This window comes from Drepanopeziza brunnea, assembly GCF_022702325.1.
Source record: "Drepanopeziza brunnea f. sp. 'multigermtubi' strain 214-2 chromosome Unknown ctg8, whole genome shotgun sequence".
In the NCBI taxonomy this organism is placed as follows: domain Eukaryota; kingdom Fungi; phylum Ascomycota; class Leotiomycetes; order Helotiales; family Drepanopezizaceae; genus Drepanopeziza; species Drepanopeziza brunnea.
The window spans coordinates 1,010,220-1,030,738 of NW_027094071.1; the positions used below are offsets into that span (position 1 = coordinate 1,010,220).

General features: G+C 52.9%; 8 protein-coding genes across 11 annotated transcripts; 3 read left to right on the forward strand and 5 right to left on the reverse strand.

Moving 5' to 3' along the window:
* Positions 1-106: 106 nt before the first annotated feature.
* L3040_005233 (uncharacterized protein) lies at positions 107-1,332 on the reverse strand (the record flags this gene model as incomplete). Its single annotated transcript, XM_066157286.1, has 5 exons — positions 107-313; positions 405-459; positions 866-960; positions 1,193-1,210; positions 1,273-1,332. 5 exons carry the CDS (start codon positions 1,330-1,332, stop codon positions 107-109), a joined length of 435 nt encoding a protein of 144 aa, XP_066011596.1.
* A 396-nt stretch (positions 1,333-1,728) lies between these two features.
* L3040_005234 (uncharacterized protein) lies at positions 1,729-4,463 on the forward strand (the record flags this gene model as incomplete). The annotated part of the gene is made up of 6 exons (XM_066157287.1): positions 1,729-1,765; positions 1,817-1,876; positions 1,928-2,022; positions 2,070-2,251; positions 2,300-3,102; positions 3,151-4,463. The coding sequence occupies 6 exons, from the start codon at positions 1,729-1,731 to the stop codon at positions 4,461-4,463; spliced, it is 2,490 nt and encodes an 829-aa protein (XP_066011597.1).
* Positions 4,464-4,908: 445 nt separating this feature from the next.
* L3040_005235 (uncharacterized protein) lies at positions 4,909-5,988 on the reverse strand (the record flags this gene model as incomplete). Its single annotated transcript, XM_007297046.1, has 1 exon — positions 4,909-5,988. The coding sequence occupies one exon, from the start codon at positions 5,986-5,988 to the stop codon at positions 4,909-4,911; it is 1,080 nt and encodes a 359-aa protein (XP_007297108.1).
* A 798-nt stretch (positions 5,989-6,786) lies between these two features.
* On the forward strand, positions 6,787-8,805 carry L3040_005236 (uncharacterized protein; the record flags this gene model as incomplete). 4 transcript variants are annotated; one of them, XM_066157290.1, is made up of 2 exons in its annotated part: positions 6,787-7,477; positions 7,522-7,658. In XM_066157290.1, the coding sequence occupies 2 exons, from the start codon at positions 6,787-6,789 to the stop codon at positions 7,656-7,658; spliced, it is 828 nt and encodes a 275-aa protein (XP_066011600.1). The 4 variants fall into 4 exon arrangements, with proteins under 4 accessions (XP_066011600.1, XP_007297109.2, XP_066011598.1 ...); XM_007297047.2 differs by having other exon boundaries at positions 6,787-8,805; XM_066157288.1 differs by lacking the exons at positions 6,787-7,477; positions 7,522-7,658 and adding an exon at positions 8,140-8,805.
* Positions 8,806-12,239: 3,434 nt separating this feature from the next.
* On the reverse strand, positions 12,240-13,930 carry L3040_005237 (uncharacterized protein; the record flags this gene model as incomplete). The annotated part of the gene is made up of 3 exons (XM_007297048.1): positions 12,240-12,434; positions 12,532-13,772; positions 13,825-13,930. The coding sequence occupies 3 exons, from the start codon at positions 13,928-13,930 to the stop codon at positions 12,240-12,242; spliced, it is 1,542 nt and encodes a 513-aa protein (XP_007297110.1).
* Positions 13,931-14,399: 469 nt separating this feature from the next.
* Positions 14,400-15,448, reverse strand: L3040_005238 (uncharacterized protein; the record flags this gene model as incomplete). Its single annotated transcript, XM_007297049.1, has 3 exons — positions 14,400-14,849; positions 14,898-15,247; positions 15,367-15,448. The coding sequence occupies 3 exons, from the start codon at positions 15,446-15,448 to the stop codon at positions 14,400-14,402; spliced, it is 882 nt and encodes a 293-aa protein (XP_007297111.1).
* A 1,466-nt stretch (positions 15,449-16,914) lies between these two features.
* L3040_005239 (uncharacterized protein) lies at positions 16,915-18,334 on the forward strand (the record flags this gene model as incomplete). The annotated part of the gene is made up of 4 exons (XM_007297050.1): positions 16,915-17,289; positions 17,347-17,546; positions 17,726-18,181; positions 18,298-18,334. The coding sequence occupies 4 exons, from the start codon at positions 16,915-16,917 to the stop codon at positions 18,332-18,334; spliced, it is 1,068 nt and encodes a 355-aa protein (XP_007297112.1).
* A 398-nt stretch (positions 18,335-18,732) lies between these two features.
* L3040_005240 (uncharacterized protein) lies at positions 18,733-20,120 on the reverse strand (the record flags this gene model as incomplete). Its single annotated transcript, XM_007297051.1, has 4 exons — positions 18,733-18,862; positions 18,947-19,396; positions 19,494-19,715; positions 19,933-20,120. The coding sequence occupies 4 exons, from the start codon at positions 20,118-20,120 to the stop codon at positions 18,733-18,735; spliced, it is 990 nt and encodes a 329-aa protein (XP_007297113.1).
* Positions 20,121-20,519: the final 399 nt, after the last annotated feature.

Consider the following 20,519-nt stretch of genomic DNA (forward strand, 5'->3'; position numbering starts at 1 on the left):
GCGTCGGGGATTTGATATAAATAAAGAGTGTCTGATATGTCTCTTGTGTTCTACTAAGTTTACACGAACAGCCGAATGCGGATATGTACAAACGGCTTTGAGAATCTCATGGTTTCTTCTTCGCCCATTGCTGCCTAGCAGCACCACTGATTCCCAGCTTTGCGCGTTTCTTTTCTACATCTCTGATATTGCAAAGTTTGAAGGAACGCAGGGGCACCCAAGGGGACTCAGTGGGCCCCAGATATCGCTGCTCCCGCGGGATGCGAGTGCCGGGCCTGGTATTAGAATGGATCATACTGGGAGCGAGTCTGCCCTAAGAAAAGTTAGGTACCGCTTAGAGAAGGTTATGGAACCAAAGTAGGGTTTGGTTACGTTGGCATGATAGAGGGAGGGTTATAATGTACCGAGTAGGAAACAGCTGTAGTTGTCTGAGGGCCCGTTTGGTAACTCTTCCGAGCGCTGTTTTCGAGCCATTCCTAATTTAGACAATGGTCTTTCATCAAGAGCCTGATTCCCGAAAGGTATCTTGAAGGCGATCTCGCTATTCCTAAACCTCATCTTCAGCCTTCTGCAAACAAAAGTCCCAAGTACGACCCACGCAATCATAGCTAATGATATGGCAGATACGTAGTTGAAAGAGACCAGATTGCTATATTGCTATCTGGAAACAGAACGAATATTCACCTCGGGACTTGACGCCAGCTTCCTCGTTCGGTATATCACCTCCGAAACACCAATCAGCATCACAATATATAGAAAGAAAGCGACAATGATATGTCCCCGCAAAGATCAAAATCCTTTCGTTGTTAGCCTAGGAAGAGGAGTATCACCCCCATGGTTGATCGCCCATGGCAAGAAGTTTTACCAAGTCATTTTCTCCGAGCCTTGCACCCCCTTCAGCCCATGCCCGTGATCGTCAACTAAGACGCCAACGGAATCAACCTCCTGCAAAACACTGATCTGAACGTTCAGAGTTACCCAAATCGCTTCAAGCAGTCACTGCCTCTCATAGTCTATGATAACCGGAAGACTGATCGCAACTAATACAATGTCTGCATCACACAAGATAGGCGAACAAATGTGCGATACCTGCTTGGAATGCCATAGATAAGTCCTCCTGGCCAAGACATCGACCCCATTGTCAAAAGCCAAAGGAACGAGGCTCCAGAAGATGGTCTGCCAGGGGACGCACCAGGGCCCTTGGGCTGAGCTGTTGGAAGATCAGTTATTGTAGAGTTCATGGCGAAGGGTGTTTAATGCCTTGATCCATACAATTTCAACGAATATTGGTCTTAAGGAGATGCTAAAACATTGCAAGTACCCAAGTTTCATGTAGGAGCAAGGTATGAGGTAGCAGAAACATCCAAGCAAAAAGGACACGGCCAACAGAATCAAATAGAAAGTTAGCTTGAATTAGAGATAATGCAAAAGAATAGCAGCTGTAGGGTTACTGATAGGCGTCTGTAGCTGGCTATACTATACAGCCTCGGGCCCAACTTGTTGATCGAAGAGTGATGAAGTACCTATGCAGCTGGAATAAGGCTGGCAGTCGAGGGCTAGCATGGATGCCAAGTAGGTAACGCTTAAATAGCAAATGCACGTGAATTTAAACGCGACCGCGGACCGCGAAACAACAGCACGCGGATGACCATTCATCTGGTGCAACCACAATAAACCACAACATCAGAAACTATCAATGCTCGCAATCGATACATCGCCATCCCAGACATGTGGATTCTTGACTGCGATGGAGATGTCTTTGGAGGTCTGTTGCCTCCTTCTACACAGCTGTCTAATCTCGCTGACCATATCGCAGGCAGACGGCTATGGCTCCGGCCTGGGAAGAGCTTCATGTTTGGACGCACTAAATCAAAGGGTATCCTAACGCCTTTTCCCATCAAGACATATAGCATGCTAATAGTCGCAGATGCAACAGATCATGCCGAATTTGCGCTGGGCAATAAGACTATATCGAGGCAGCATTTGCTGGTAAAGGTTGATCCTATTCAACCCATCGACTGCGTAAGAGCCCCTCCCTCTGCAGCCAAGCTCCTGCTTATAGATGCTAGGCTCGTGGCGACTTTCGAAGTAAATTGACGTTGATCGAAGGATGTGGAGCAATCGAGAACGGTGTTGAGAAGGGAACGAAGATTGGTACGTTGCTTAATGGAGAGCAAATTCGCGCCAAAACAGTTGTCCTGGACCGCGATGAGAATGTGCTCAAGCTTGGCAGATTTGAGGTGGCTTTTCGGTAGCTACTATCCATGGCAAGCGTTTCCTTTTTTCTGACTTTCTGCAGGCTTACCTGGGTACCGTTCACATTTACGTTTTCCTTCTCGACTGCCGAGCTGAAGACTATTCCCTACCCCTCCCTCCGCGAGCGTCTTGCCCCTCTCGATATCCGGGTACTTGACCATTTCGAACGCGGCTATGTAACTCATGTGGTTGCGAAGAAGCGAAACACATCCAAGGGTCTACAGGCTTTGGTCAATGGGAAATACATTGTGCACAACGATTCTTTTTTGCAAGCTCTCGTAGCTGCTGCCACTTCGAGCACCCCAGATGGACCTGCCCCCTTAGAGGAAGATTTCGACAATAACCTTCCTGACCCTCTGAATTACCTGCCTGCGAGAGGGGCAGAACAAACACAGCAATCTGCTGAGGCATATGCTCCAGATCCCGCTCGTAAAGATATGTTTGAGGGGTATACATTTGTTTTCTATAACAAACAGCAATTTGACCAGCTCCTCGCCCCTATCACCGAAGGTCGTGGCAAAGCATTACTACGACAGGCTATCCCACACGAAACAACTGTTGACGAGTTCGTGAAATATGTCAAGCAGGTAGCAGGGGAGAAGGGGCTGGGTGAGTTTGAGGACGGAAGTGAAGGCAAAGGGGTTGTCGTCGTCAGATTCAATGCCAAGAAGGGCGACAACCCGGAATGGTACGCGGATTTCGGTCAACAGGTTTCCTTGCGCCTAGATCACCGACTCATTGAGCAAAGCGACTTCCTAGATGCCATTCTCGGAAAGGATGCAAGCGTCCTCAGAAGGCCCCTTTTAGATGAACCATCAGGCGTTACAGCATCTCCCCCTACGGCTGGTATGTAGTACTTCTAGTACTGCCGGTTTCCTGACTAATTATCTACAGCCTCTGTTGGGAGCCCTCAAACTCTCCAAAACTCGGCGCCAGCACCCACACCGGTAGAAACGGCACCGCCTGAACCTCCTAAGCGAGGTAGACGACGCGCAGGTAGAGCCAAGTTCAATGGGTTTGAGGATGATTTTACAGGTCCCATCAGCTCGAGTATGGTTGAGCCAGATCCTGAACCGATACCTGTCAATGAGCCTCTACCCGAAGAAATTGTGTATTCCCAAAGTCTATTCGTTTCTCAAAATCCTGACCAGGAAATCTCACAAGCCCCGGAGCCAGAAGTTAGGACGAGTCAGAAGAGGCGTGTTAGCCAGGTATTAGAAGAGGAGGAGGAGGAGGAGGAGATTGCTCCAGTTGCAGCCGCTCTTAAGAGGCGCCGACTTGCAACTGAGGCTGATCGTCGACGCAAAGGAGAGCTAACACCGCCGCCTGCTCCTCCCCCGCCAAAGGCAGCTACGCCAAGTCCGGTCGCCAAGAAAGAACCAGCCACCAAGGGAAAATCGAAAAGGATCAAGAAAGAGGAAAAAGTCGACATTATAGAAGTGGCACGTCAAAAAAGGGAGTTGGCCGAGGCCGAGGCAAAGGCTGAGCGAGAATCTATACAGCCGCAGGACTCCAATATTGACATCAAGAACGTACAAAATCTCACTCTGTTCGGAGAGATGCCTCTCCGAACCAAGCCAGCACCCAAGAGAACTGTGCGGGCAGACGAGAGCGAGAACTGGGAGAATAGGTGGACTCACCTGAAGAACTTCAAGAAGTTTCGTCGTCGACCAGGTGATGATTCCGCGAGGGGGTTCGACAAGGTTATTGTGCCGCTCGAGGTGGTTAAGACGAAAGACTTTGGCCTCGGAGATGGATATTGGGAGAATGAGATGCAGCGTAAGAAGAAGGGCAAGGGCAAGGAAACGCAGGATATGACCCAGGTGGAGTCGCAGCGGAGACCGCAGGAAGCCGCTGTAAAAGCTTCGAGAAAGATCTTGGCGAGTGAGCCCGAGGATTCTGACCAAGCAGCAGCAGGGGCCGAGGTCATCTCGGAATCAGAGGACGAAGTTGTGGCACCGGTAGCCAAGGGCAGGGCTACACGGGCGCACCAGCAGCAGATATTGGCGGGCAAGACGAGTAAATCGCAGGACTTGCCGGCGGCAACAAGCCAGAAGAGAGTAGCCGCTACGACGTTGACAAAGCCGGCGCTAGCGAAGAAGGCGAAGGTGGCTGCGATTCGGAAGCAGCCCGAGCCGGAGGAGCAGAGTGACGATGGGAGCAGTGACGATGGGCTGAAGTTCCGTTTTAAGAAGAAGAAGGCTTGATTGAGGTTTGAGCTTGGGCTTGGGCTTGGGTTGGGATAGGTGCGGTGTTTGGGAGCGGGAGTTTTTCTGGGACGTGGCGTACAGGACCGTCTTGGAGGCTTGGTTGGAGAGCAGTATTTGTTACATTTTTCCCCAGATACAGTAGATTCGCATAACACTCCCAAATTTCGCCAAAGGTCACTTATCTATCTACTTACCTCGAGCTGGTAAACTGAATGAATGATAAGCGATTTCGGAAAAGGGGTATCTCGTGTTTACATTTTGTCTGCTTTCGCGTAGCTCTCGCTTAGCATCTCTATTTTGTACTCCAAGAGTTCCAGTCTCATCCCAGTCCTTCCAGCTGCACCTGAACGCCACTAACTTTACAATTCACGCTCCCCATATGTAGAAGCCCCGTTGTCGCTGTGACCCCCCCCCCCCCCACTTCCATCTTCTCGAAGACTCCTCAATCCATCTCATCCAACGTGCTCGTAGCCCTCACGTCCCCCTCGTCAACCGCCACCCCGACCAAACACCCCTCCAGCATCCCCTCCCAATTAACCCATGGATGCACCTCACCAAACAAGCGCGTACCGTCCCTACCCGCCGCTTTCATCAGCTCGGGCTCGCCACCGGGATGGTACGGCATGTACGGTGTCATATTGTACACCTTGCCGCCCAGCACGGTCCAGGCGTCTTTCCCTTTGCGCCCGGTGTACTGTTTCAGGAGCGAGGGCGGTACTTTGAGGTAGGGCGTGTTGGGAGGGAGGCCACGGAGGTTGGACGAGGGTGAGGAGCTTAGGCGCGCCCAGTCTAGAGGGGAGTGGCCGGGCGTTAGGAGGACCTTTTTGCGCGGTTTGGAGGGGGGTGCGGCGTGCGTGGGGGGTGGTGCGAGGGTAGAGGACGAAGAGGATAAAGAATTTGGGTTTGGAGGCCCGCGATTCGGGAGAGAAGAGCGTGGGGGCGGTGCCATTAGTCCTGATCCTGGTTGGGACTGTAGTCGTGGAGGGCCCCGGATACCGCCTGAGGCTCGTTGGGCGGAGTTTAGAGCGGGGAAGGAGGGTATGGAGGGCTCTTCGTCTTCGTCTTCGTCTTCGTCTTCATCTGGTGACGCGGATGATGATCCGAGGGCAAATTTCGGGATTGAGGGGTTGCGGAGGGGTTGAGAGGGTGTTGATGGTGATGGAGGGGCGGGTTCCCTACGGAAGGGGGGTGGCGGCATGGCTTTGCGGTCTTGTTCTTGCTTTGCTTTTGCGACCTTGCTGGGCGATGGTGCCTCGGCGGCCAGTGTTGGAACGCGTGGTTTTTCTGACATATCCTCTATTTGTATTTGCTGCTTCGCTGGTCGGCCTTCCTCCCGCTCAGCTGGTGGCTTCTCTTCTGTCGCGATCTCCAACGTTGGAGGGGCAGCGCCGTTTTGCTGTTTCTTTGCGACATCTTGGATGGACCGGCACTGAAGCCAGGAGAGAAAGGACCATGTCGACGGCGGATGTCTATAGCAGAGGAAGGAAATGGAGGCGACGAGGATGGAAAATCCCAGGATCATGGTCGGGGTGGGATGCGATGTGATGTGATACGGAAAGGATAGGAGTGGATGATATAGTTATGGTTATGGTTATCGAGGAGGAGGAGGGGCTGCATGGGAGGGATCAAAGTATTTCCGGACGGGGAGCCAATGATTAGTAAGTAAATGAGTACTGGATCCACTGGGTCCGGGTATCCCTTGTGCGTCTCGCATGAAAGTAATAGAAAGTAAGCATTACAGCCGTCCTCTTATATGTGATTGTTATGATTTGTTGTAGACGGCGACACGTAAGTAAGGTAAACAAACAAAGGCGATTGCGTTATATTATCTTCGTGAATGTACAGTTGATGTCTATCAATCCATCTCCGGCCGTCCTTCTCTCCGCCCCGCCTTCATCTTCTTCATCTTCTTCATCCTCTCTCCATGTTCCCCCATTTCAATTCCGTTCCGGATTCCCACTGCAGTTCTATTCTATAATTCCATAATTCCGCCTCAGTGCAACCTGAAAGCTGTGCCTCGCCGTGTTCTACATAGGGCTTAAACGGCTGTTGTGCTGTGCTTGTGCTGTGCCAGCCTCCAGGCCAGGCCAGGCCAGGCCAGACCATGCGCCCGATTTTAGCGGGCGTCAAGTCGACCTCCAGGAACAGTACGGAGGACAACACCAAGCCCATCCATCTCAACTCTAATAATCCCAATCCCAATACCAATTCCAATACCACCACCGCCACTACCACCATCAATCATAATACCAAAGATACCACCCCATTCCGACGTCTCTCGAGAGCAGCCCTCGTCGATGTCTCGAGCCATGCCAACATAATGCGAGTGCCACCGTTGAAAGGCAAGAATCCGAATCTGAATATGCCCACCCACGACAACAAGAATGCCGCCAGACCCCTCAAGCCCACGCTCGCCGCCCACGCCAGACCCGCCAATCGAATTCCCCTGACGCCCAAGATTGCTGGCCCAGGTCCGCCGGTTCTTGCGACCCCGTCGACACGCCGACCTGCCCGTCCCAACAGCACTACGCCGGGGGAGAAGGAGGATATACCGACGCCCGTCTCGACGTTCTTGAGCCACCATGTCACTCCCAGATCAGGACCCCGCCGGGTGCGGGCAGAAAGCCCCAAGACTACAACGCCGGTGGGAACTCCTACGCCAGGTCCCAATGATACAATACGAGGTACCGAGACCCCTCTTCTGTATGGATCCGGGCTGGGAGTTACAGGAGTCGAGAAAGATGTCCCCAAACGCCTTGCGGTCTCGTTTAGTCCCGCGGTATCAGGTGTTGGGCATTCGAATCTACCAGCACAGAATGCACAGAATGGACTTGGGGATTCCAAGTTCTTCTTTGCCAGCGAGGCAAAGACAGCAGCAGCACATCCACCTAGACCGCCAATGCCGCCCAAGAAATCCTCGACCTTCCTTTACGCGAATGGGGATATTATCCCGAATCAACCACAGAGTTCCAGTGCATCTGCGTCGGGATCAACAGTGGGGGATGAACGGAGTCAGCCAAAGTTCTTTCATGCCAACGGCGCCCCGGACATGCAGTCGACACTATCCTCCTATTTTCCACCCCCGAGGCCGAGCTCGGTTTTGTCTTCTGCCTCTCGGACAGCATCACCCAGACTAGCAGCTGTGGACCTCAGTCCACTATCCCCTTCTCAACGACCGTCGTCTCCTTCTAAACTCAACCAAAATCCCTCCCTTTCCTCTACTAGAAACATACCTACTTTACCATCGCCAGTAATACCCCGGCCACCGCACGCAGGACGGGGACAACCAGCTACCAACATTGTATCGAAACGCAGGGCCAGCATTGAAGCAGCACAAAGGTTAAGCCACAGTCGGTCAGCCAGTGGGAGCTCAGCAGATGGAAGACATCCTCCCCCTATGCGGAAAGCCTCTATCTCCTCACACGACTCTTCAGCCCCCGGATCACCTCTCAATCTCACCACGACATCCGTGCCCTTAACCACGCGGGAAGAAGTCCTTGAAGAATTGGGTGTGAGTGATCCGGCCGCTGATATCCGGAGCCCAATCAAGACCGGTCAATCTATAGCTGAACTCAATGAGCTGGCAGCCAATGCTCGACGAGAACGTAAGGTACTGGATTTGCAAATCACGAACTCATCGCTAGAGGCTATCAACCGCACACTCGAGCGGGAAATGAGGAAACAGACCACGGAACTGAGACGATACCGCCGACTGAGTCGCTCTGGACGTTTCTCGGTCGCAGCTACAGAATCTATACAGACCTCCTCCGGTAGCGTCACTGTCGGAGGCGTTGGTGAAGGTTTCGACTTATCAGAATTGAGCGAAGAAGATTCCGTTGAGGGAGAGGAGGACGAAGAAGAGGAAGGAGAGACGTCAGATGAAGGCTCGCTTAGCCCGAGCGGGATGGAAGAGAGCGATTTCCGGCATCGCAAACGCGATGAGAAGCGCCTGCGGCTCGACCTCACCAAACACCAGCAGCTGCTCGTCGACTCTCAGAAAATGAACCAGAGTCTCAAGCGCTGTCTAGGCTGGACAGAAGAACTTATACGCGAAGGCCGCAAAGCCCTCGAGTATCGCGTGCGGGTCTGCGACGTTGAGCTTGGCGGCCGTGTGCTTGCGCCTGATGAAATCGACGGTGCTAATGGGGGGCGAGATGCAGAGGAAGCGGATAATGAGGGGATGAGTGATATCGGTGCGAGCCTTTTGAGAGAGGCACGTAAGAAGGCGAAGGAGAGTGGGAGGGCGAGTCCGCCGTGGGGTAAGGTTGGGAAGGATGATAGGGATAGCGGGATTGAGCTTGATGGAGCGCCGCGGGAACAGTTGGGGCTGGAGCAGTAAACTAACCTTCAGGCTTCGAGTAGGGGCAGGGAGATTTGACTGTACGAGTATATTTTACGACGCGGTCCCTCACACACACCCACCAATCACTAGAACGCCACCTTCACTTGTCTGCATTTACGTTTTAAGGGATTTTGGTCGGTTCGGGGACTATTGGAGTTCGGGACAGGTGGCGCATGGAATTGGCGTTGGGGTAATCATTGTTCGGGGGTACAGGAGTGATGAGAAGGGTAGGCGTCAAGCCGACCTGAGCTATCTTGGGAGGGGAGGAGAAGGGGCTGCCGAAGGGGTATGTTGTTATCTTTGAAAGCCAATCTTTTCCTTTTCTTTCTTTTGTTTGGTACTGTGCTGTATTACCTACTTTCACGATACCCCCTTTTACTTGCATAGGATATACACTAGGCGTCTGCTTACAGGAGATGGGGATGGGATGGAATGTTCGAGACGTGGAGCCGCTCGTAGACGAGAGTGAAGATACGGACGAGGGGGATAGATGGGAGAGGTTGTGGGGTTGTAGGGATGTTGGATGTTGGACACTATGTACGTATCGATATGCAGCAGTGAAAAAGAGAAAGAAAGAATTCAAGAAGAGACGGGAAAAAAAACCCCCGCAGCATCAAGAGTAGGTACCGGTAATCGCACCCCCCTGGTCGGAGTACCAAGTCAGAAAAAGAGAGGCAAATGGGTACCCAATTTTTGATTCTATTTTCGAAAGCGGTGATTTCTACTCCTGCTCCTGCTCCTGCTCCAACTCCTACTCCTACTCCTACTCCTGCTTCTGCTTCTGCTTCTACTTCTGCAGCTTCCACTAATCGTCCCCCTCCCCCCCGCCATGCCCTCCCTGGTCGGAAAAGCAAGTCATCAGAGAGAGAAAGAGAGAGAAAGGCAGGCAGGCAGGCAGGCAGGCAGGCAAAAAAAAAGAGGGTTGCGGCTCCTACCTACCTTCTACCTCGTCCTTCTTTACGGGGTATTATGTAAAGTAAAGTAATACGGGCCAATTTCTCCAAGCTGACGATCCACTTTTTTTTCGCGTGATTTTTTTTTTTTATTACGTAGAGGTTAGGAAGGAAGGACGTAGGTAGGTAGGTGGGTAGAGAGGTAGAGAGGTAGATAGATAGATAGGTAGAGAGGTAGGTAGGTAGGTAGAGAGGTAGAGAGGTAGATAAATAGATAAATAGATAAATAGATAAATAGATAAATAGATAAATAGATAAATAGATAAATAGATAAATAGATAAATAGATAAATAGATAAATAGATAAGGTAAATAGATAAATCGATAAATCGATAAATAGATAAATAGATAGGCACCTGAAATATTCCATTCTACTCTCTCCATCGGGGAAAAACAAAAAAAAATCTCGGTGATGGGAAGATGGTACCTGATAAGGGAGTGTTTCTGTGATATGAGACTTAATGATAGGGAATTTTCCCACGAAAAGGTCGACCGTAGGTATGATTGAAAAATGATCGTGTTACGGTACTGGAGAGTACCGGTAGGTACTTGGGGAGCGCGTTCCTGCCTCGGACCTTGTGCTTCGACCAAGGGGACGGTAATTCCCTCTCTGTCTTTCTCTCTCTCTCTTTCTCTCTCTCTCTCTCTCTCTCTCTCTCTCTCTCTTCTCACGAATATTAGTGCAATAGGTAAGCCTTCTAGCCGAAGTCCAGAAGATAGACAGACACCTTCACTCTCGCTGACGCGTCGTGTTTCCCTTTACACTTATCTCGTGCCCGGAGTCGCTTGCGCAGAGCAGATGTGAGCTGGCCCCGATCCGACCCGATGATATCCCGTCACCCGTCACGTGCGTACCTACCGATTCGGTGTGATGTTGTGCATCGTTGTCGTTGTCGTTGTCGTTGTCGTTGTCGTTGTCGTTGTCGTTGTCATTGCGGGTCAGATGGGGTTGGTAGGTAGGTAGGTAGGTACCTAGGTAGGTACTGGTGTGTGTGTGTGTGTGTGTGTGTGTGTGTGGACGACGGACGCGGTTGTAGGTGTAAGCATAAGCATAAGTTCTGCCAGAGCCCAGCCAGTCTTGCTTGGTCTGTCTAGGTAGGTAGGTACCTAGGTCTGGATCTAGGTCTAGGTCTGGGTCTCGTTCAACACAACAGCGTCGGCTAGTCTACCGGTAGGTAGTCTAGTCTAGTCTAGTCTACTCGATCTCCGAAGCTTCCCTCAGGATGAGAGACGTACGGTAGGTGCTATATCTTCGACAGGACGGGTAGCAATCATCAGTCAGTCATCCTAATCCCGCGACCCGCGTCCCGCCCTTGCTTGGAGTGAGTGGTAGGTAGGTACCAGTAGCTACCGTACATACATACATATATACCGGTACCTACATACACAGTCAGTCAGTCACAGTTCCCCAGGAAGTAATAGTCCCCAAGAAACCAATATCGCGAGGGAAAATGGCGAAAAAAAAAAAAAAAAAAAAAAAAGACCTCCGCGAGAGACACGGCATCGATACCGGTACACAGATACCTACCTATACCTATACCTATACCAACCCCAAGTCTCAAACTCCACGTACCGTAGATAGAGCCTCTCTCTACAGTACCAGTAACCTTACGTACGTAAGCAAGCAAGCAAGAGGCTAAGCCGCCCAAACCGGACCTGAAAAAAAAAAAAAAAAAAAAAAAAAAAAAAAAAAAGGCATGCTCTACCGGTATAACCGTATATTCGATATTCGAATATTCGAATATTCGATATACCTACATCCCTCCGCACCAAAGACGAAGACGAAGAGGGAAACGATATCCTAGTATCCTAGATAGATGCGAGATAAGGACGACGTAGAGAGAGAGAGGGAGAGAGAGAGGGAGAGGGAGGGAGAGAGGGAGGGAGAGAGGGAGGGAGAGAGGGAAGAAGGGACCTTGTAAATTGCTACGGAGTAAGGAAAGAGTTATACTATAGGAAGGAAACCTTGCGCTGGGGACGGAGGAGAGAGAGAGAGAGAGGCGTGCAGAAGGGAGGAGCGATACGTGTTTGTTTGGGGAGGTTGTACCGTCAGCGTCGAATCGATAGCAGCTGGACCGCGAGCTGGGTGCAACGCTGCCGCTTCCTTCGTGCGGAGCTGCCTGAGTAGGACGGGCGTTGCTGACGTACCTCCGTAGGGAGGTGGGAAAAGGCGTAAGTGAGGAAATGGGATATATCGTTGACTTACAAAGTGCGCTCTGGCTCACTTCTCTCTCTCTCTATTTATCTATCTATCTAAACCTTGCTGACAGCCGCAGCTCGCTCGCTCGAGAAAGGAGCGCAGAGCACCGTGGGAGATTCGGAAAATTCATCAAATCAAAAACGCTGGTGAGAAGAACGTCGATGCAAACCGCTTCTTGCTGCTCTCTATCTTCCTCCCTCCCAGCCTCCCGCCGCTCCAGAAAAACCATGCCACATCTAGCGACCGCAATGCCCATGTGCCCACCCCAGGCAACAGATTCTAAGCCTTGGGTACATTCGGCGTGTCGGCCGCCACCTCCGCCGCAGGGTGGTGGTGGTGGTGTCCCCCCTCCTTCGCCTCCGTCTTCTTGTCCTTGGCCTTGGTAGATTTCTTGTGCTCCTTCTTAGCGGCTGCTTCGGCGACCAGTTGCTCAAAGGCCATGTAGTCGCCCTCTTCTTCAGGGTTGCGTTGGGCCTGGTTCTGCTGTTAGTAACCATAGTTCCCCAGAACGTGGCGTAGAAGAAAGGATAGGTAGTTGTACAAAGAATAACCAGAGGGGAACAAAGCATACCTTCTGATAAATCTCCCCCGAGATTACCAACGCCTGCGCGCGCTCCAGTCTCTTCGCCATCGGAACATTCTTGTCATTCAGGATCGCATCGCAGACATCCCGCAGCACGCTCTGGATCTCGAACTTGCTGCCGCGCCACGCAGCGTTCAGAATCTTGCCTGTCACCCGACGCTCGTACTCGATCTTCTTCTCGTCAGTCCAGTCTTCGCCGCCCTTCTCCTCCATCTTGGCCATCTCCTCCATCGTCATCTGCGCATCGATCGCACTGGAGATCGTGTTCCACGTCTCCTTGGCCAGCGTGCCCTTATCCTTTATCCGCGAGAAGAAACCTTGGATGCCAAACAGCTTTTGCGATTTCAGCAGCGCGGTGGCTTTTTGCAGATACGTCGTCCCAATAGCATGTAGAATATCAACGCCGAAAGACTCCATCTTCAAGTTCTCGACTTCCAGACGGGTCTTGTCTTGGAAGGCTCTTGTGACATCGGGCCCTTTGTCTGTCTCGGTCCAGATGCTGATTCGAGTGATGAGCTTCTTGGCCAGGGTCTCAACCCGCTCCTTTCGCACTTTGGCACGCTCCGCCTCATAGGCTGCAAGCTCCTCGCGCTGTGCTTTGGACAACCCGCCCTTCTTCTTTTCCTTCTTCCTCAGCTCCTGCTCCTCCGCCGACAAGCCCGCAGCAGACATCTGGGCGTCCTCCTCCGTCTTATCCATAATCGCCTGTCTGATCGGAATGCCCTGCGGTCTGCGCGGGGTCGAGCTCCCGGACGCAGCCGGGCCCACACCAGGCTTCGAAGCCGCCTCAGGGATCACCGTACTGGCCGTAGAGAGATTCGCATCCGTCGTCTCTGCGACACTAGGAGCCGGTACCTTCGACGCAGAGCCCTGACCACCGCTGGCCGCCGCCGCCGCTTTCGCCTTCTCTTCCGCCAGACTAGCTTTCTTCGCCTCCGCCTCGCCCGGGAACTCTTCCTCTTCCTCCTCCGCGCCCTCGTGCATCGTGATATCCATCGTCTTGGTCAAGTCCTTCATGAGCGAGATCTCGCCGATCAGATCCACGAACGCCTCACCGCCGAAGATAGTGCCGAAGAACTCGGCGGGGTCGGCGAAGCCATCTGACGGGAGGGCCTGATCCTTTCCGAACTTGTCGTACTGCTTGCGAAGGTCTTCCTTGCTGAGAACTTGGTAGGCTTCGCCGATGGCTTGAAACTTCTCGTGCGCGGTGTCGTCGCCAGGGTTCTTGTCTGCGGCTCGTTAGATGTTGGAGGGAGGAGAGAGATCGAGGGAGGGGTTCACCTGGGTGTGTGATGATGGCGAGTTTGCGATAGGCCTTCTTGATTTCCAGCTCTGTCGCGTCGGGCTTGACGCCGAGGACGTCGTAGTATGTAGTGTCTGCGACCATCTTGTCTGCTGTGCCGTGAAGCAAGTGGGAGGTGGACGGGTCGAGGTTGTTGTGGTGGTGGTGATTTGTTCTGCCCGCGTTGGGTGCCGAGAGAAATCAAGATGGAGGGGCACCAGAGAGGGTGAACGTCACCGCCCGATTTTTTTTTGATTTCCTTTAGATGGGTGCGAAGAGGAGGATGAGGGATGCAATTTCTTTACGTGGATTTATGAGGAATCCCAAGTCTCTTATTCACCCGCGCCTACTGGCCATGGCTCACTCGTTCGTCATGCAAGTCGCCGCAGCAAGTCCAGTTGCCGTTGCCGTTGCCGCCACCGCCTCGTCAACAGTCAGACAGGGTTCATGGGTCAAGCTTCGTATATATTGATTCAGAGCCAACGCATTTGATTTCTTTATTTTATCTAAGTAGCAATTTCACGGCATTAACCGGATCTTGGGAATCGTGCGCGCCAATCCAATAGCCTGACATTTATTTCACCCCAGCAGCGGCCATGCGTTGAAAGCAGCCCTTGTACGCCTCGTGGATCTCGGGCACCTTGAAGTCGTACTCGGCGAGCTTCTTGACCAGCTTGGTGGTGTCCAACTCGCAGTTGGAACGGCCGGCCTTGATGACCTTGGCCTGCTCTTCCAGACTAAAGTTCTTCCAGGTGAAGTCGGGGCGGACGTACTGCTTGAAGAGAGCGAGGACCTCGTTGTGAGAGATGGCACCTGGGTTGGTGAAGTTGTAGATCCCAAGCTCCTTGTGCTCGGCGAGGAGGATGGAGGCCGGGAGGAGATCGTGGAGAATGGTGTTGGAGTTGGGGATGTCGACCACTCGGTCGTACTTGGCGATCTTGGTGACGAAGTTGCGGGGGTGGAGGTCATCAGAGACGGGCATGCGGAGTCGCAGAATGAGCACGTTCGAGTAGTGCTTCATGATCTATTCCGAGTCAGCTTCTGTCCCAGCTTCAGGGGAAGTCGTACGGACCTCCTCGACGTGGGCCTTGGTCTCGGAGTAGAAGGAGCCAGCAAAGTTGGCCTTGTCAGTCTCGGTGAATCCTGGGCCGCCAATGGGGTGGGCGTCATTGTAGACGTAGATGCAACCGGTGGCAAAGACGGTAACGTGGATGCCCTTCTCGTAGGCGCAGTCGGCCAAGTTAATGGTACCGATCACGTTGTTTCTGATGGTCTCCTCCTTGTGGTCCTCGCACCAGTCGACGTTGGGCCGGCCGGTGGACCCCGCAGCGTTGAGAATGTGGGTTGGCTTGTACTTCTCGATCTCGGCGATGACAGCTTCGCGGTTCTGCATGCGGACGGTGGTGGTGAAGACCTTCTTTCCTGTGTCCTGGGTCAGAAAATTTGCAGCAGAGGAGCAGAGGAGCAGAGGAGCAGAGGAGCAGAGGAGCAGAGGTGCAGAGGTGCAGAGCAATCCGAGCCGGGTGGGGAGCTTTGCTTACCCTGGCTTTCCAGGAGGGTCTTCAAGTGGCCCGCCACCCATCCCTCACCACCCCAGATGAGGAAGACGTTCTCGGACGACATGATGGAGGTCGAGTGCAGGCAGAGTGCAGATGTGCGAGGATACGGAGGAGGAGTGTGTGTTGGTGTGGGTGCAGAGGTGCAGAGGTGCAGAGGTGCAGAGGTGCAGAGGTGAAGAGGTGAAGAGGTGGAGGGGTAGAGGGAGAATGGCGGAGAGGGGAGGAAAGCGTCGAGGTTTATATCGGTGAGGAAGAAGTACAAAGTACAGGTGAGCTGGATGGAGGGGCGAAGCGACTACCGGTACTAGGATTTGTACTGCAGTCTGCAAAGCAAGGGACCTGGGACCTAGGACCTAGGACCTTGGACCTTGGACCTTGGACCTTGGACCTTGGACCTTAGGCGGCTAAATTGATATTGCACAAAGTGCTTCACAGTTACGAGGTTACGAGGTTACGAGATAATGAATCTGATTTGATTCGAAATTGGATCAGTCAGCCTCTATAGACTGTAGCACGCACGCATGGTGTTGTTCTCTTGCTCCGCCAGCACTTTTTTATCGCTTGATCTCGATAAGTGATAGATAGGTCGTGATAGGGTCGTGGGGTCGAGGGGTCAAGGGTCGAAGAGCGAGGGGTCGAGGGGTCGAGGGTCGAGGGGTCAAACAGCTCAACCAGTCAAGGGGTTGTTGCTCCGTCAATTCTGTACTGTACTTACTGTATTATGTAAGGATTTTGCAGGGGTCCTCCGTCGAAGAAGGGGGTGGGGCATCCCCGCCAGCTGCACGACGACGAGTGCAAATTCCAGTGCGAGCGTGTAAGAAGTGATTGCCATTGCTAATATCCAGTCGTGTCTCGAATAATACTACCTACTACGTGTACCCGTACTGTACATTATCAAGCGAGCCTTGATCCACAATACCTACCGATCCTCATGTTACAGCCACTCACAGTCGTGCAACCTCGGCCGCCGCCTTATTAACGATATCGGTACTCGACGATTGACAGCGGTACCTACATAGCTTGAGTAGACTCGGGTTGGCTGTGACTTGAAGGACTTGAGTCTTGATTCCAGACTCCTGGAAGGCTGGAAGGGCGTAAAAGTGGCTCCCTCCGTACTACGGACCGTTCTCTCCGTCCGGACCTCGCCGTTCCTCGCTCCGGACCACGAAGCATTTCTGTGCTTGGCGATCCGTGACTTTGGTATCATTTCGCTTCTTCAATCCATCCCATCCATCCATCCATCCACCATCCACCATCCACCTTCCATCCATCCACTCAAACAACGCGACGCGACTTCACTCCCCTCCCCTCTGGCCTACACTATCCACACCAAAAGCCTCGATAGATGCGACGAAAGTCAGACCCGGGCTCTCCTCTCCATGAACCATCCATCTCTCTTCTAAACAACCAACCCCGCCTGTCGAGAGCTTTTACCACCTGTCTACCGGTACCTCTCTCTGTCACAACAACACTCTGCAGCCACACCTCAATCCCCTGTTGGGAGTGCAGGCGCATCGCCATCACATGATCATGTCGGAATCCAAGAATGAACGTTCAGAGATTTCAGAGAATAGCATTCCTCTCCTCGATGTCGAAGCCCAGCGGGGGCCCAATGACGGGGGCAAGCAATTCGACGCCGAGCCCGTGATCATCTCAGCTCCCCCACCCGCCGTCACAGCGGGAGCTCGCAAGAAGTTTCTGACATGGACCGCCATCAACATGCTGGCCACCATTGGCATTGTGTTTACCAACAAGGCCATCTTCGATGATCCGAACTTCAAGCTGATGCAGACGAGCTTTGCCTCTTTCCATTTCATCTGTACGGGCTTGACGCTATGGGTGGTCTCCAGGCCGAGCATTGGGGCCTTCGTACCGAAACGGGCTGGCTTCGTGGAGATGCTTCCGGTAAGGTCACACGTCAAGACCCCATTTGACACATCTATTCCTAACACCAACCTCTAGCTGGCATTCTCCATGTGCCTCAACGTTGTCATCCCAAATCTCTCCCTCGCCTTTTCTACCGTAACAGTCTACCAACTCTGCCGCGTCCTCCTCACCCCCATGACCGCCATCATCAACTACGTCTTCTTCTCCGCCACCATCCCGCGCAACGCCGTGCTCGCCCTGATCCCCGTCTGTATCGGCGTAGGGATCACCTCTTAGTAAGTAAAGCCTACCATTCCTTTTGAGGGGAGAAGTTTCAATATCCCCTAGGATCCGCAGCTCAGATCAGCTGGGGGGGGGGGGGGGAGAAAAAGAGGGACGGAAGAGAAAGGAACACCCTCTCCCGAGTTCCAAAACTCTACTCCACAGGTTCCTCTAAGCTGACAACGGCGAAAAGCTACGACACGAAGCCTAGCGACTCGGACGCCGTGAAAACAACCTCAAGTATCGGCCTCTTCTTCGCCCTGTCGGGTGTCCTGGCTTCTTCAGCCTACACCGTGCTCATCGGCGCATACCACAAGAAGCTCGCCATGTCCTCATCGCAGCTCCTGCTCAACCAGGCCCCCATCTCGTCCGCCATGCTCATGTTCGCGGTGCCTATCGTGGACAAGGTCCCCGTGCTGGGCGATGTCCCGCAGTACCGCTGGATGATGATCCTGATGTCCGGCGGCTTCGCGGCCCTCATCAACATCTCCCAGTTCTTCATCATTGCGGGGAGCGGGCCGGTGAGCAGTACGGTGGTTGGCCACTTAAAGACGGTAAGTATTGTGAGTATCGGGTGGGCGCTGAGCGGGCGCGGCTTGACGGATAAGAGTGCGCTGGGGATTGTGATTACTGTGGCGGGGATTGTGATGTGAGTATTCCATACCTCTATCCACCAACTTGTTTCTCCCTCCCTCTCCATCCATATGCCCCCCCCCCTCTCTTTTTACTTTCTATCGAAACAAAATTGACTAACATCTGGGGCAGATACTCGAACATTATGCTGAGTCGCGCGAGGAAGTAAACGGTAGCTTCCGAGGGAGCATATCGATAAACTTGTAAACTTGTAGCATCAGCGGCCATCTGGTCCATGTCGTACCAAAAGCTTCTCGTCCTTGTTATCCCTCTCCCGCCCACCACTAGCACGTCATTTCTCGCTCATTGCTTCTAGCGCTTGTGTGTGTTGTTTACGGTGTCTTGGTATCTTTCCCACTTAGTTTAACTTGTCACATGCTGAAAGATAGATCGCCTCAGGGAGCGGAGCAACAGCCTCTCTCGAAACACTTTTTTTTTTCCCATTACATAGCCTCGAAATTTTCTCAATGTCTCCCTTGAGTTGATCGTTCCATCTTCATTTTTTTCATTTTTGACTTCCCGTTCGAGTTTCGTATGATGCTATGCATGTACATAAAAAAGGCCTCATCAGTGCTGCGAGAGCTGACTATATAATGTAGCGCCGCCGAGCGCGAGCATGATACCCAGCGCATCTTTCACTGTGAGCAACCGCCCTTCACTTACCCAGCCGTAGGTGAGGATGATGATTGTTTTGACGCTGTGTGTTTCCTGTCAGTCCTCTTTCCTTCTCGTACAGAACACCACCGGGTTTATCTCCGTTCGGGAAAGCTTCAAAACTTACTTGGAAGCCACATTGAACGTCAACGCGCTCATCCGCCCGATGATCAAGAACTGGCTCAGGTTCAGCGCCGCGGCCGCCAGGCCACTAAAAAAGAGTGCCGTCAGCGTATCACTCGGGATCGCCTTCAGATCCGGCATCGTGTCTATCCAGGGCGCGACGAAGCACAGCAGCAGCACTGAGATCGGGGCCTGGTTCAGCAGCAGCTGTGGTGACGAGACTTTGAAGTCCGCCATCTTCTTCCCGATCCAGACTTGGTAGAAGGCTGTGATGGTGAAGGCGGCGACGGCGATTGCGGCACCGAGCGATGTCGTGTCGGCTGCTCCTGTGTTGGTGAGGCCGACGCCGATGCAGACGGAGGCTAGGGCAGCAACGGTGAGGCCCGTGACGGTCTTGCCGAGGAAGAAGTACTGGAGGATGGCGACGCAGGGGGTGGTCATGATTTTGGCGAGTCTGGGTGAAATGGTCAGCTAGGAGATGCGGCCATCGAGCGCGCCCGGGGGAGGAGGGAAAGAGGTATCTGAGGCAGGAAGGGAAACTGGGGCCGTACTGGTAGAAACCGATGGAGTTGTATGCCAAACTCAGGTTGCCCAAGATGAGAAAGCCGGCGAAGAAGCTGCAGAGGGGGATCATCTGGAGGAAGGGCAAGCGCACTGGCACGAAGAGGTTGAAGGGGGCTCGGGAGGCGATCCCGAGAACGATGGTTGTGCAAGTAAAGTGCCACATGGCGAAGGATATTTGCATCAGCTTCAATTGCGGGTCCTTGAATATCCTGTGAAGAGGTTGGTTAGTCGCTTGTTCTCTACCAAGTCATAGTCTACAATCCTGGCCTTTTTGACCTGGCCGTCCGGGCTCTTGATCTGCTTAGATCCTCTATGCTTTCCGCCCAATGCTCTCTCTCTCTCTCTCTCTCTCTCTCTCTCTCTCACTCACTCACTCACTCACTCACTCCCCCCTCCCCCTTTCAAATCCAACCTCCGCAGACTTACCAGTTGTTCAAGAATACCAGCGTCACCGTACTCGCGATATTCATCAAAATACAAGCCCCGTCCGTGATTTGGCTGCGCAGAGATTGCTGTTTCGACGGGTTGGCCTTATCCTTTTGTATCTCCCCGTCTATGAGCCCCGTGCTGCTCATCTCCAAATCCTCCTCCAGGCGCTGCTGGGAGGCGCTCATACTCGCAATCCGCCGTCGAAGACTGGCGCGCCTTTACCGCTTGGAAGGTGGTCGTCGTAGAACCGTCTAAGGTTTTGACACGGGCTTCGGATGACAGGTAAGGAGGGCGAGAGGGTAAAAGCAAACCAACACGCGGGTTGAAGACCGGAGGGATGGTATGTCAAAGGTTCATTTGCGTAAACGTGGTGTTGGCGCGAGGTGGGAAGTATTTGATGGTGAGGCGAGGCTCATTTTAGAATCCGACATGATGGTGCAGGGAACAACATCAACACGAGGCTGACAATAATGAAACGATCCTTCAGATGCCGGCGAATTTGCTATTGGCTGACGGAGCATGCTACGCTCCATCACTGCTGCTTTTGCACCTGAGACGGCTTCGTATGGGAGATGAGCCGGGGG